The sequence below is a fragment of the Chrysochloris asiatica genome, unplaced genomic scaffold (assembly GCF_000296735.1).
Source record: "Chrysochloris asiatica unplaced genomic scaffold, ChrAsi1.0 scaffold00081, whole genome shotgun sequence".
Taxonomy (NCBI): Eukaryota; Metazoa; Chordata; class Mammalia; order Afrosoricida; family Chrysochloridae; genus Chrysochloris; species Chrysochloris asiatica.
In genome coordinates, this window is record NW_006408599.1 from 9,189,572 (window position 1) to 9,203,737 (window position 14,166).

General features: G+C 42.3%; 1 protein-coding gene across 1 annotated transcript in view; it reads right to left on the bottom strand.

Annotated features, from left to right (window-relative positions):
• Positions 1-1,158: 1,158 nt before the first annotated feature.
• PAPPA (pregnancy-associated plasma protein A, pappalysin 1) overlaps positions 1,159-14,166 on the bottom strand; it is a 302,780-nt gene continuing 289,772 nt past the window's right edge. Inside the window, exon 22 of the mRNA XM_006865683.1 lies at positions 1,159-2,569. Within this exon, the coding sequence (XP_006865745.1) occupies positions 2,462-2,569 (108 nt within the window). The 3' untranslated portion in view covers positions 1,159-2,461. The remainder of the gene's footprint in view (positions 2,570-14,166) is intronic.

Genomic DNA, 14,166 nt, shown 5'->3' on the forward strand with positions numbered 1-14,166 from the left:
CTGAAGATAGGAGTCAGAATCTAGGAGATCACTTAGCTGGGGTGTGTGGGGATAGAAAAGGGTGAAAGTGCAGAAAGAGGATGAAGACTGATTGAAGGGAAGTTTGTGAGGTTCTTCACAACCCTACCTTTTGTAATATAATCTCTGGGTCTATAAAGCTTTCTGTGTTACTTATTGGTATAACCAAACCACTCAGAGAGCTGACACTCTCATCTTTTTTAGCTTGAACTTTCTAAGCTCACACTAGAGAGGAGACATATTAATCATTAGATTAGGATAACAGAGGATAAATTTGGCGAAAATTTCTAAGATACCGAGGAGAGGTGCCAACATGGGATCAAGCTTTTAATATTAATTGCTATTATTTTGTTAAGTATTGATCCTGGTAACTAGAGGAAGAATCAAGACTTTGATTCTGGCCTTAATCATTGTGGAAGCCTCTTCATTCTGGATCCCAGTCTTAGATTTTGTCTTATGGACAAGGTATGTCAACTATCTAAACAATGCTTCCTTGTCTCTGGGCACCTGTGTGAAAACACCTAGAGATGGCTGAGAGCTGTCTCCTCAAGTATTGCTCATGAACATATAGTTGCTGTTGAGTACGTTATAATCAGAAAGTTTCTGAAGTTATTTGTGGTCTCCATAGTCTAAAGGGCCATGGCCGAATAACAATGCCTACCTTGGATGCATGAATGAGGAGGTAGAGCACCATGCCTGATAATTCCTATTCCTGTGCTAGACTCTGTTTTTGTTGCTTGTCTTCACTTAGAGTTGAGATAACTTGATGTACAGCAATCTTTATGTGCTGCATCTAAGTAAGACCCTGTTGTCTCCTCAGTTTTTCAGCTCTAGGTCTCAGAATGTATGGCTCACGTAACCATTTTTTTCCACCTCATTCTATGTTAATCTCTTCCAATATTAACTCAAAAGGAGTGGACAGGCAACTGACTAAAATGTGGCAAAGGAGTTCCAAAAGAAATGGAGGTTTCCAATCACATTTGAATAATTTCCTCTAAACTCTTGGAGGCTGAACATGGGAGAGAAGGAAGTCATAGATATGGAAGGAAGTCCTGGGAGCAGGAAGACTGTATGAAAAACAGCTTGACCATGAAGGGTTGCTGGGGACTGAGGTTGTGAACTCTGACTTTCCTCTGATTGTATCCAAGATGATCATCTGTCTACAAAATTTGATTTACATGGGGAAAAAGAGAGCTCCTCAGGACTGAACCCTACTCTACCCTGCCAGGCTAGAAAAACTAGGATAAGAATAATAAATTAAGAGTCCCTACTATCCCAACAGTCTCTGGATGGCTCCAACATCATAGAAATTTAACACTGTTCCTCTTGATTACAAAATCTAACACTGGCTTAGACATTCTAGGTTCTCAGTGAGGGTTCCTGAATCTTAAGCCCCTCAACTCCCTTCCAGGATAAGAAGCCACCCACAAAGACATCTTCCACCACATGGGCCAATAAGGGGTTTTCTCTTACAGAAGAGGTGAAGATATATGGAAAAATGTGGGTCACTTTTAAGGCAGACTGCTTGGTTGTGTGGGATTTTTCCTAACCTAGTCCTACCATCTTGGGTTGCTCAATGTATAGGATAGAGCAGCAGGAAAAGTAGCAGCAAATGTGGTCCCAAGGCAAGATTCAGAGAATGGGTGGGTTCTAGATGGATACTATGACCTCAAACTTCAAGAAGGGGGCTGGTATAACACCTGGACATTCCAATCCTAAGCCTTTTCCAAATTGGCCTCGAACCTTGGAGTTGGGGTAAAAATCCCCATGACAGCAGAAGAATGGGGAGATTTGCATACCTTGGATTCTTTACCTCTTCCTGGGTCCTAGTACCTTAGTAGGTGGCCAGAAACCATTTAACCTCCCAATCCCAAAAGACTGCACAAGTGTGCATACCCCACATATTCCAAATCTCAGGGTGTGAGCTATCTTAGCATCTCAATGCTTGGTCTTAGCAGTTTCTGCAACTCTCTCTCCCAAGGGCAGTGTTGGCTAGAAGCTTGGGAAAGGAAAGATTGAGTTTTGTTCCAGTCTCTCTCTGCTCAGTCTCCAAAGCTCCCTTATACAGATGGTTTATATGGGTGTGTATGCATGCATGCATGTGTTCTAACCACAGAGATGCACACTCCTAGATATAGAATATGTTCCTTGCTGTGGTCGTGTGACAAATGGTTAGAATTTTAGATGGCTCTGTGACTGCATGCTGTATTTGCAATTCATCTAAGACTTTGGGATGGGATTCCATTCCATCATTAAACATGCCAAGACTTGATTCATCTGCCCCACTGTGAGTCCTTCCTGTGTGAAATTAAAGGCAGACCGGTTGGGTGCTAAGGATCCCTGGTGTGGAGAGGCCATTCCATTGAGCAGCTGACTGTGAAATCAATACCAAAGGGATGCAGGTCCTGGCGTTGGGAATGCTTTAACAACTCTGTGTTCTTCTTTAGCCATGGCTGTATCCCCGGAGTTCTTTCTGGCTATGTTCTTGGGCCTGGGGATCCCGACAAGCACAGTCACCTTGTAGGTCACAGGACATAGGAAAGGGAGTGACCTGGAGAGAGAAAAAGAGAAGGTGTGAACACAGGTGGTTTTGGGTCTAAGATAATAATTTTCAGAGCGGTAGTGCAGGGCAGGGGACAAGCACTGGATTTGGGGGCAGAAGAGTCAAGTTCAAGTTGTGGCTCTGCTTCTTGCTAGCTCTGTGATAACCTTGATCAAAACCATCATTACAGCAGCTCCCTTGAGGCGATGTGGGGCTAGTGGTAAGCAAGTACTTGCCATGGACCAGGTAATGTGCTAAGTGTTTTCCAACAGGAGGGCACTGAACTCTTTTGACAAAGATTCCCTTTTGCAAATGGGGAAACTAAGACTCAGAAAGGGACAGTCATTTGCCCAAAGTAATAAAAGAAATTTCTGGTATTTATAGTAAGACAAAGTACTTGTCTCTGAGCCTCGGGTTCCAATCTATAGAATGGTATGCTAAAACTCAACTTGCACTGTGGAATAAGTGATAAGAGCTGAATAAAATTATGGATGAAAATTTGGAATGTACTAAACCAAAGTGGAGACCTGGTTTGGCGCTGTAGGATAAAGCATTGGACTGCTCGGTCGGTTTGAACTGCAAGGTCAGCAGTTCAAACTCACCATCTGCTCCTTTGGAAATATTATACAAGGTAACTATGAATCAGAACCAACTGAATGGCACATAACATCAAAAACAACAAACCAAAGTTAGTTAACATAACTGTAATGAAACATCGAACTATTGTGCTAATCAAGTGCAGTTAAGAGTAAGAGCCTTGGTGATGCCGTGGATTATGAGCTGGGCTGGTAACCCTCAAGGTCAGCTGTTTGACTCTACCAGTCATTACATGGGAGAAAGATGATGTTCTCTGCTCCTGTGAAGGTTAACGTAACGCCTCAGACACTCTATACCTATACAGGGTTGCTAGGAGTCAGATCTGACTTGGTGCACACAATACACAACAACAACAAAGAATTAAAAGTATCTTTTTTAAAAAGCCTAACTTTCTACTTAGTGTTGTTAGTTTGGACTGATCGCAACCCCATATGAGAAAAAAGACCTGCCCATAGTATCTTCTAGGCTGTAATCTTTACAGGGACTCCTGGTGTGGCACTGTAGGATCAGCTCTGGACTTTGAACCACAAGGTTGGCAGTTCAAACCCACCATGTGCTCCTCAGAAACCTTATACAGGGTAACTATAAATCAGTACCAACTTGATGGCACTTGACAACAACAACCTTTACAGAAGTACTCTGGTGGTACTGTAGGTTAAGCATTGGACTGCAAGACTGATGATTCAAATCCACCAGCTACCTGCACGAGAAAGGTGAGGCTGTTTGCTCCAGTGAAGATTTTGTTTCAGAAACACTATGGAGCAGTTCTACTCTGTCCTGTGAAGTTGCTATGAGACAGATCAATTAGATGGCACTGGGTAATCTTTACAAGAACAAATCCCCAGGTCGTTCTCCTGTGGAGCCACCGGGTGGGTGCAAACCACCAATCTTTTGTTTAGTAGACAAGTGCTTAACTGTTGTGCCATCAGTACGCATTGATTATATATTATCAATGTAAACTTTGGTAGACATTAAGGAAAACAGCAAAAACATATTTCTAGGAAACTCAGTACCCAGAGTCACTACAAGTCTGAACCGACTTGATGGCACGTAACAATTAACAAAGCAAACTCAGACCACCTTCTAGAGAACTGAAAGTCTTAATAGGAACTCTTTTACTTAAAGACGTTGCACAAAATGTGGTCAAAAGTCCTCAGAAACAAATTTTAATATTAGAAAACCAAAGAGAGAAACCTGAGTGTCAGTGCCCAGTCCATCCCTTTACATGCTCTGTGACCTTGAGCCAGCTTTCCTTTCTAGAAGCTGATAGGGAGAGCCCACAGAGCAAGTGTCTTTCCCACACATCAGATGATCTCTCCTTTCAGAGTCCCTGCTTGAGCCTCAGCCTGCACTAACACAAGTCGATTTCACCTCATTGCATCATGATATTTGCATACAACTCTCCCCAGAGGGTCCCCATCTGCGCAGATGGATTTAATGACCTCATTCGCCTCCTGCCTGGGTAGGGTCTCCAAGTGCTCAGAAAGTCTCAGAGAGCATCTTTGTCTCTTTTGCTCTCTCTTATGCACTTGTGGCCTCATTCTCTGCTCCCTAACTCTTTTTTGTGCTTTGCTTTTGTCTTTTCTCCCTCCATTCCTCCCTCCTTCTTGCTATAATTTGCCAATAATTTAGAATATGAGTTGAACATCATAAGTCCCAGTTCTCTCACCTACTTGAGCTGTGACCTTGAGCATGTGATCATGTTTAAGCCTTAGTTGAATCTTTCATTAAATGGGAATGACAGTGCTACCCTGTGATTAGGGATATGAGATAATTCACTTATTATACAGTGCTTGAGACATGCTAAGTACTCAACTATACCTATACATACATGCATGCATATAGCTATTATCTATCTATCTATCTATCTATCTATCTATCTATCTATCTATCTATCTATCTATCTATCTATCAATGTAACCTCCAGATCTTTTTGTTTGTTTTGTCAATCCTTCCACCAATTCAATGGCTAATGAGGCAGAGACCATATTGGTCTTGTTCATTACCATCTCCCCAGGGCCCTAGCCATAGAACAAATAAATTTCTATTCCTTTCTCCATCTTTCTCTCATCTCTCTCAGGGGTCTTTCCCTTTGTTCCCATGGCTAACACATCTTTGCAACTCTTTCAAATTTAAATTAATGGTGCTTGAGGCTGGAGTTAGCATTTTCTTCTTCCTTGAAGTGCTTCTCTTTCTGTTAAGGACATGGAGAATTTGCTGCTTCCAGGTCAGGGTCAGGCATTTACTTCCTGTGGCCTCCATTGAGCATATTCTCCTGCACACCCTTGGCCTCCAAGAATGTTGCACAGAATATTAGAATCGGAGAAGGCACAGGGAGAAAATCTTGCAATTTAAGGGAGAGACTGAAGGCAGAAACCAAGGTAAATCCAAGGACCTGAGGAAAAGTGGGGAGAGTGCTGCTAATGGGAGTCTAAGGGTCTTGGTTAGATTCTGGCTCGTTTCATACTTGCTCAGTGACTTGGGGAAACACTCTTATTGCCATGACCCTCCATTTCTACATCTATAAAAGAGATTTAAAAATGTACACTGTATTTCACCTGGTGTGAGAACCAAACCAACCCCTATCACATGGGTTAAAATCCAGGAGATACTCAATGCTTGCATGTTGTTGTTAAGTGCCATGGAGTCAGTTCTGATTCATAGCAACCCTGTATAGGGTTCTTGAGGAGCGGCTGATGAACTTGAACTGCTGACCTTGCAGTTCAAACCGACTCTTGTGTTCCAGCACATTAACCCGCAGAGCCACACCAGGACTCAATGCTTGTGTGCTGAATCTCAACTTCTCACTAACTCACATTTCACCATCTGTGACACCTTTCCTGCCTACTTGTCCCATCTCTTCCACCTTCCCAGACTTGGACACTGTCTTTGTCCCCAACTCACCCATCAGGTTTTCTCTCCCTGTCTTCTTCCCTTGTCCTGATTCTAATTACAAGTAAGTGATCCAATTACCTCTAATGTCTTCTCTACCATTCTTTCAGTAACACCTTCCCACTAGGTCTGAGACCCATTAGGGATGATTTTACATCTGACGTGTCTCTGGTATTTCCTGCTGCATCTTACATGTAGCAATTTAGCACATTTTACCACTTGGAATACAATCCAAAGCCCTACCACAAGTTCAAAGCCTTGATGATCTGACCTACACATACTTCTTAGAACTCACTTGATTTCCATTTCCTCCTCATTCTCTGTGCTTTTAATTTCTATTATATTTCTAAAACTAATTTTGGTTTTTCAACTACTCCAGTGTTCTCCTCCTTTGATATCTTTGGCCATTATTGTTCCTCTGTCTAAAATGCCCTTCAACTTTCCTCCTTAGATCTCATTTCAAGCATCACCTTCTCCCTCATCCATCCATCCTAAGATGGCATCATCACCTTCATTCCACATCACAGCCTCCTATCTCTACCTCCTTCTTGTCCTGAATTGTTGGAGGTCTTCTTCACTTGTAGTCAGTTTAGTCTGGGCAGTGACCATGATCATTGTTGAACGTTGTATTCCCAACACTCAATTTTTGTACACTATGTAATAGCCGTTCAGTGGGTCCAGAAATGGACAAAAAAAATGAATGTATGGAGACATAGGCAAGTTGTATGTCCAAAAGCCTCGGCTCTTAGACTTACTTGCTAGCTGTACAGTATTTCCCTTCTCTAAGCTTCAATGTCCACATCTGTGTATTAGAATTGATTGTGATGGTCTCTATGTTCCCATTTGTCTGAACAAGGGAGAAGGTAATGCCTGGTCCAAGAAAGAATTACAAATGGAGACATCCCCCTATAAACTCTGGCTTGCATATTCCCCTTCTTGCCTTCTCGAGTTCCATCAGCTCCTCTGAAACCATCAGCTGGAAGGGCCCTGCCACCACCTAGCTTTGAAGACCTGTCTAGTCACTCTGGCTATATTGGCTTGTGGTGGCTACTCTTCCCTCCCTGGGTTGGTGTAAGTGGTGGCAGCATTCTCTCAAAACAACATAATCTGGAAACTAAGGGAGGGAAACCCAATCACAATCCTACAGGGTTTAGAGGTTTGCACTGAGACAACAGATCCAAAGACCTCCTTGCCTCTACCAAATGTTTGTAATAGCAACTGCAGCGACTGAGCTCTTGCTAGGAATTTGGGAGGCAGAGAAACTCAGGTTCAATGTAGGCTCCATAAGGGAACTGCCAGGCTTTTGGCAAGTTCCTAGAACACTGTGAACCTCAGTTTCCTCATTTGTAAGAACGAGGTCTTCTGCAGAGGAATCAGTGAAATAATGGCATCTATAACCCAGCCTGCACGGTGCTTGACACAGAAGACATGTATCATGTCTTGTTTCTTCCTTCCATCCTTCAACTCACCTCCCCTAAAACTGCTCATACTAGACTTTTTTGGTTTAGTCACAAGCTTATTCGCTGATTAAGTGCCTAAGAGAAGAAAGGAGATCACCAGCTCCATCCACTTTCCAGGTGTTGCTTGAACTGACCTGGAAGAGACCATGGTGAAGCTCGTTCATACAAGTTCACAGTAGTAAAGAAGACCACTTTTTCACACATGCTGACACTTCCTGACAGCCTTCTCTGTGCCAGATGATTTCCATATAATAGCTCATTGATAGCATACAACCTTGTGAAGCTTCTGTTATTAGTCACCCATTTTACAGATGAGAAAATGGAGGCTTCTCACCGTTTAAGACAAAACAATCTTACCCTGGGTTTCTGTATTAGTCAATAAGTAAAGAATACAGGATTTCCCGATCCATCTCCAAAGACTAAGAGCGCTTCATCAAGTAAGAAAAACACAACCTGGTGAATCTGACAGCTTTGCCTTTTTAAGAGCCAAGCTCTGGTAGCGTAGTGGTTACGAATCGGGCTGCGAACCTTAAGGTCAGCGGTTCGAAACTACCAGCTGCTCCGTGGGAGAAAGATGAGGCTTTCTACTCCCGTATGGATTTACACCCTCAGAAACCCTATACAGGGTCGCTATGGGTCGGAACCGACTCGACGGCACTTAACAACAACATCATCATTTATTGTCTTATTATGCGTCTGGCACTGAAATAAACCCAATGTATATTTTCTCAGTCATTCCTACCAGCAAACTTACTTTTACAACTTGGAGGAAACTAAGATGAAAAGAGGTGAGTCACAGGACTGGCAAGTGGCCTGGGATCTGTATCCATGAGTATAATTGCTAGTACGTACCATCCCCCAGGGGGCAGGTGAAACAAGAGGCAGGGTCCCCTATTCACAGAGGGAAAAACTGAGGCATGGAGAGAGGCATCACACCCCAAAACAGTGAATGCTCTTAGTTTGGTTATCACATTCCCTGACTCCCCATTCAGCTTCCCACCTTCTTCCTCACATAGCCTCCCAAGAAAACCTGCCACCCACAGCATGAACATCGTGGTGGCCAGTTTACATTTGGGGATTCCCAGCACCATGTGGCTAGGATAGCCCATAAATGTCTTGGCCACCCATTCTGGGCTTCTGTCAACAAACCCTGGCCAGTGACTAAAGGATGGGGCTCTCTCCCCATTCTTTCTGGGCTAGAGACACTGCTCTGTTGTGGAGGTTTCTCCCTCTGGGTGAGCTTCCTAGGCTAACACCTCCATCATCATGTGTGAGAAGCTCAGGAACGCAGCCCAGGCAAATGCACCACAAGGCCTTGGCTGCAGGTCTTGTCTGGGGCTGGGAGACAGACAGGGGCTGGATTCTGACTCAGACACAACAGGGAGGTAACAAGCAGAGAGCAGGGGGAAAGCAAGAGGTATTCTATGCTAATAATGATCAAAAAGCCTTTTCTCTGTAACCTTCCTGCAGTGAGGCTTTGGGCATGTCCGTTTACTCACTAAGTCTCAGGGTCTTTTTATTTTATTTTTTTAAATGTGTCAAAAATTTGTTTCACTCAATCATTCATGAGGCAACCAGTGAGATAAAATATCACAAGCAGTTCAAAAGGTTTCAAAGGAACCCTGTGGCACTGTAGGATAAGTACTGGTCTGCTAACTGCAAGGTCGGCAGTTCAAATCCACCTGTTGCTCTTTATTAGAAAGATGTGGCTTTCTGCTCAGAAACCCTGTACAGGATCACTAGGGGTCAGAACTGACTTGATAGCTGTGGGTTTTGTTTGAGTTTCTGGTTATAGGTAAGGAAACATGAAATGGATTTATACATGTATATAAAGCTGTTCAGTAATTGGCACAGGCTGATAATAAATTGCATTCCATTGGACACAATTTGTATTTCTATGTACAGAGATGATTTGCATTACAGTCAGGTTTCTGTAACCTAACTCGTAGGTCTGTTTTCTAGCTGCCGTTGAATTATCCCAACACATGGCAACCTCATGTGTTCTAGAGCAGGACTGTGCTCTGTCGCCTAGTCAATGACTAGACAGATAGCCATCTCTTTCCCTAGAGGCATCTCCCTTCCCACCATTGGACTTGAACCAACAACCCCTAGGGTAACACCTGAGAACATTAACTACAGTACCCAGGGATTCCATTCAGCTCTATCTGGTTGCTGGTCTGTGCCATCAAACTGATTCCAGCTCATAGTGAATCCATATGACAAAGCTTTCTTGGCTGAAATCTTTATGTGAGCAGATCACCAGGTTTTTCCCCATGGAGCAGTTGAGTGGGTTTGAACCACCAACTTTTCAGTTATCAGCCCAGCACTTAAACATTACACTCTTGCTGTAGGATAAGCGCTGGACCATAATGTCTTGTTCAAACCCACTAGCCACTCCTTAGAAACCCTATATAGAGTCAATATGAGTCAGAACTGATTTGATGGCACTTAACAACATCTCAGACAAATAAAAGTAGATACAATCTTGGTGGCTGCATTAGCCAGCACAGGTACAAAATTTTAATCACCTGTACAATTTTTCCATATAAAATTATTTTGACATAACATTTTAAGAATCTGTAAATTATACATTTAATACTGAAATCCTATCTGATAATATCTTTGAATCTACTGAGTATTTAGATGATTATTTTTCAAACCTCTGACTTACACAGCCCATACACTCATGTGGAGTTCTGGTATGATGCTGCAGGATAAGCACTGGACTGCTAACTGAAAGGTTGATGGTCAAACCCACCAGCCTCTCCTTGGAAACTATACACAGGGTCACTATGAATCAGAACCGACTTGACAGCACTTAACAATAACAACATATACTCATGTGTACATATACATAAACTGAAATACTATCTTAGAAAATTTACTGGTCTATTTGAAGAGGGAGAAGTTAGAGAGTAAGTCTTTTCTAAATGACAATAATAGGGTATTGTTTGAGATTCTGTATTATTATTAAATAGCTCAGGAGTGGTATGGGTGGTCACTGGATCATATTTTGAGTAGCAAGGTAATAAAGCAGGGGTTGGCAATCTTCTGAAAAGTACCAGATTTGAAGACACAGGGAGGTATGCAAGGATTAAAGGGACTAGAATTAAACAGTGTTACACACACAACCCTAGAACAACAGTGTTCTATGAGTAGATACATGGACAGGTACACAGGTTGAATGGGTATGAAAGGACAAATGGGAGAATACCCATAAATATATAAAGGTTTGAAAGAAAATATGTGTATATGGGTATTTATCTCTGCTGCAAACACATCTGTGAATGTGGTAGAGCAAACATGGGATAAAATAATGAAAACTTCTTAGATTAATATCAAACATTTTAAGGCAAAGAGTTCCTGGGCCTGGGGGCTCAGAACCAAAGTCTCCAAGGACACCATGGTCCACTGGCATAATAGTCCACAAAGACAATGTTCTACATCCTGCTTTGGTGAGTAGCAACTGGAATCTTAAAAACTCTTGAGCGGCCATCTAAGGTGCAACTATTGGTCTCTCCATGTACAGAAGAAAGAAGAGTGATGATGCTTGGAATCAACCAGTCCAGTGGACCAATGAAACAGGTGAATATTCATCACCAGGACTCTGAGACCAGAAGAACCAGATGATGCCTGGCTACCACTACCAACTGGTCTGAAAGAGTTCACATAAGAAGGTCCAAGATAGAGTAGGAGAAAATGTGCAACAAAACTCAAAAAAATTATTTAAAAAAACAACAACAAAAAAAACTAGACCCTACTGGTCAGAAAGAGACTAGAGGAACCTGAGACTACAGCTCTTGACCACCCTTCAAGTCTGGTCCAGAACTAACCTTTGTGGCACAATTTTCAGCCAAGCAGTAGATGGGTCTATAGGGGGAACAACACTAGTACAATACACTCACTGTGGAATGGCCATCAATTAAGATCAAAAGGATATTTGCCTAAGGACAAAGTTGAGATGGGATGGGAAGGAGGGTAGAATGGAAATAGGAATCACAGGAAAGAAGTAGAAGAGCTGTTGTTGCCTGGAAGGGACTGCAATCGAAACGAAACAGACTAGGATTTGTTGAATGTACAACTTATAATGTTGTCTATAAATCTTCATTCAATTCCTAATCGAAGGTTAAAAAGAAGTTAATAAATGGTTGTTCAGATTTTTTTTTTAAGTACCAAATAGTATATATTTTAGACTTTGCAGGCCTATCTGACACTTTCCAGAAGAAAGATAGATAGATACATAGATAGATAGATAGATAGATAGATAGATAGATAGATAATAAATACACACACACACATAAAACATATAAGGTAATGGAGTCTTAGAATATCATCGGTATTGACAGGAAAATTTAATCAAATGCAGTAGATAAATACATGATGTCAAGTGTGACAAGTTCTTTGAGGGTAGAGTCAGATACAGTGCTTGGCACAGGGCATGGAGAAAATTAGTGAACACAGAGACTTATTTAAATGTAGATAAAGAGGTTATGTAGAGATAAGCACTGGTTTAGATGACAAAGATACTTGGGGTTGAGTCCTTGATTTGCTATTGACTTCGTATATGGTATCACGCAATGCCCCTTTTTGGCTTCAGTTTCTCCGTCTTTTAAATGGAGGTAATAACAGTCTTACTACATAGAAATATTTCAGATAACATACAAAAATGCAGGCAAAGCATTTAGCACAGAATGTGTCATCTGTACGTGATCAATATTTGGGGATGATGATGATGGTGACATTAGTTAGGACTGTGTTGATATTGATGAAGTGATGATAATGTTGCTGATGATAATATTGGCAAGGTAATGGTGCAGATACATTTTTTGGCTGGAATGGTCTGACTTCTCAGAGGATAAAATAAAACTGAGGCTCTACACGTCATCCACAAGGAAAAGTCAGGGCTGCACCTCAAATGACAGGAATCATAACACTCCAGAAGTCAGTGATTTGGGGGCTAGGAGGAGTTAGTCTAGTCTGCTTAACCACCTGCTCTTTATGTCTTATTGATCCTTAATGTTTACTGAATCCACCACCGTTTCCAAATAGCCTGCTAGGATTCCCTTTAATGGTCCCATTGCCCTCAGTCTCGGCTAATAAAAGCCTTGCTCAACCTCTCCAGGTTCATCTCAGTCCCTTCCTTGCTGCACTGTGTCTTAGAAATATTAGGGAAATACAGCTTCCCTAATATTCTCCCTTAAGTCTGGACCTGTGTAAAAGCTCTGCCATCTGAAAAAAAATATTTTCTGCCTCTCCCTTTCATCTTGGTCTCCCATCTACTACTATAATCTAGATAAGACCTACTACACTTTTCAGATCTCACCTTTGACACTGCCGTCTCTGGGCAGCCTCCTTGACACTCCTCACTTGCTGTGTGAGGACCACTTACCCTTAGCATTTACTATACTTTAAATGTCTGGATACTAGTCCATAAGACATTAACTCACTAGTGTTATTAGATGCCATCAAGTTGGTTCTGACTCCTTGTGACCCTATGAACAGCAGAATGAAACACTGCCTTGTCCTGACTCATCCTTATAATTGTTATGTTGCTACTACTGTGCTAATCCATTTCATTGGGGGCCTTCCTCTTTTTCACTGACCCTCCTCTTTTTCCAAGTATGATGTCCTTCTCCATGGGATGGTCCCTACTGACATGTCCAAGGTGCTTAGAAGTCTCACCATCCTGGCTTCTAAGGAATATTCTGGCTGTACTTCTTCCAAAACAGATTTGTTGTTCTTCTGACAGTCCATGGTGCTTTCAATATTCTTCTTCAATACCATAATTCAAACATGTAATTCAAATAACTCGGTGAGGCAGGGTCCAAATGCACTTTGCTCATGGCCTAGCACAGTATCTATTACACAGCAACTACTACCCTTCATGGAGACCTGGTGTGGCGCTGTGGGTTAATGCACCAGAATGCAAAGCCATTTGAACTGCAAGGTCGGCGGTTCAAGCTCACCAGCTGCTCCTTGGAAACCCTATACAGGGTCGCTATGGGTCGGAATCGACTCTACAGCACTTGACAACAACAACAACAACTACCCTTCACACACTTGCTCAATAAGTATTACGGAACTTTTTGAGGTAATTTAGAGTTCTGGTGTGGCACTGTAAGATAAGCACTGGGGCTGGCTTACAAGCTTTCAAGAGTGTGCTTAGTTTCAGAACAAAGGTAGAATCCCCAGTGAATAGTTTTCCTCTTATCCAGGTGGGTCTGGTGAAAAGGGATGGGGGAGGATGGTGATAGGATTCTTTTGATTTAATAGTGAGCAATTGTTATCATCTGATACCTGTCCACCATAGGTGACCCTGCTGGTATTAAAAATACCGGTGGCATAGCTTTCAGAATCACAGCAATTCACAAGCCACCAGAGTACAACAAACTGTTTCAGATGAGCTTCCAGACGAAGACAGAATAGGAAGAAAGAGTGACGAACTACTTCCAAATATTTAGTCACTGAAAATCTTATGAATAGCAGATAAACACTGTCAGATATAGTGCCGGAATATGAGCCCCTCGGATTGGAAGGCACTCAAAATGCGACTGGGGAAGAACTGCCTCCTCAAAGTAGAGTTGACCGTGATGATGTGACTGGAGTAACGCCTGTGGGAGAAAAGCCCACAGGACCTTCATTTGCTGATGGGGCACA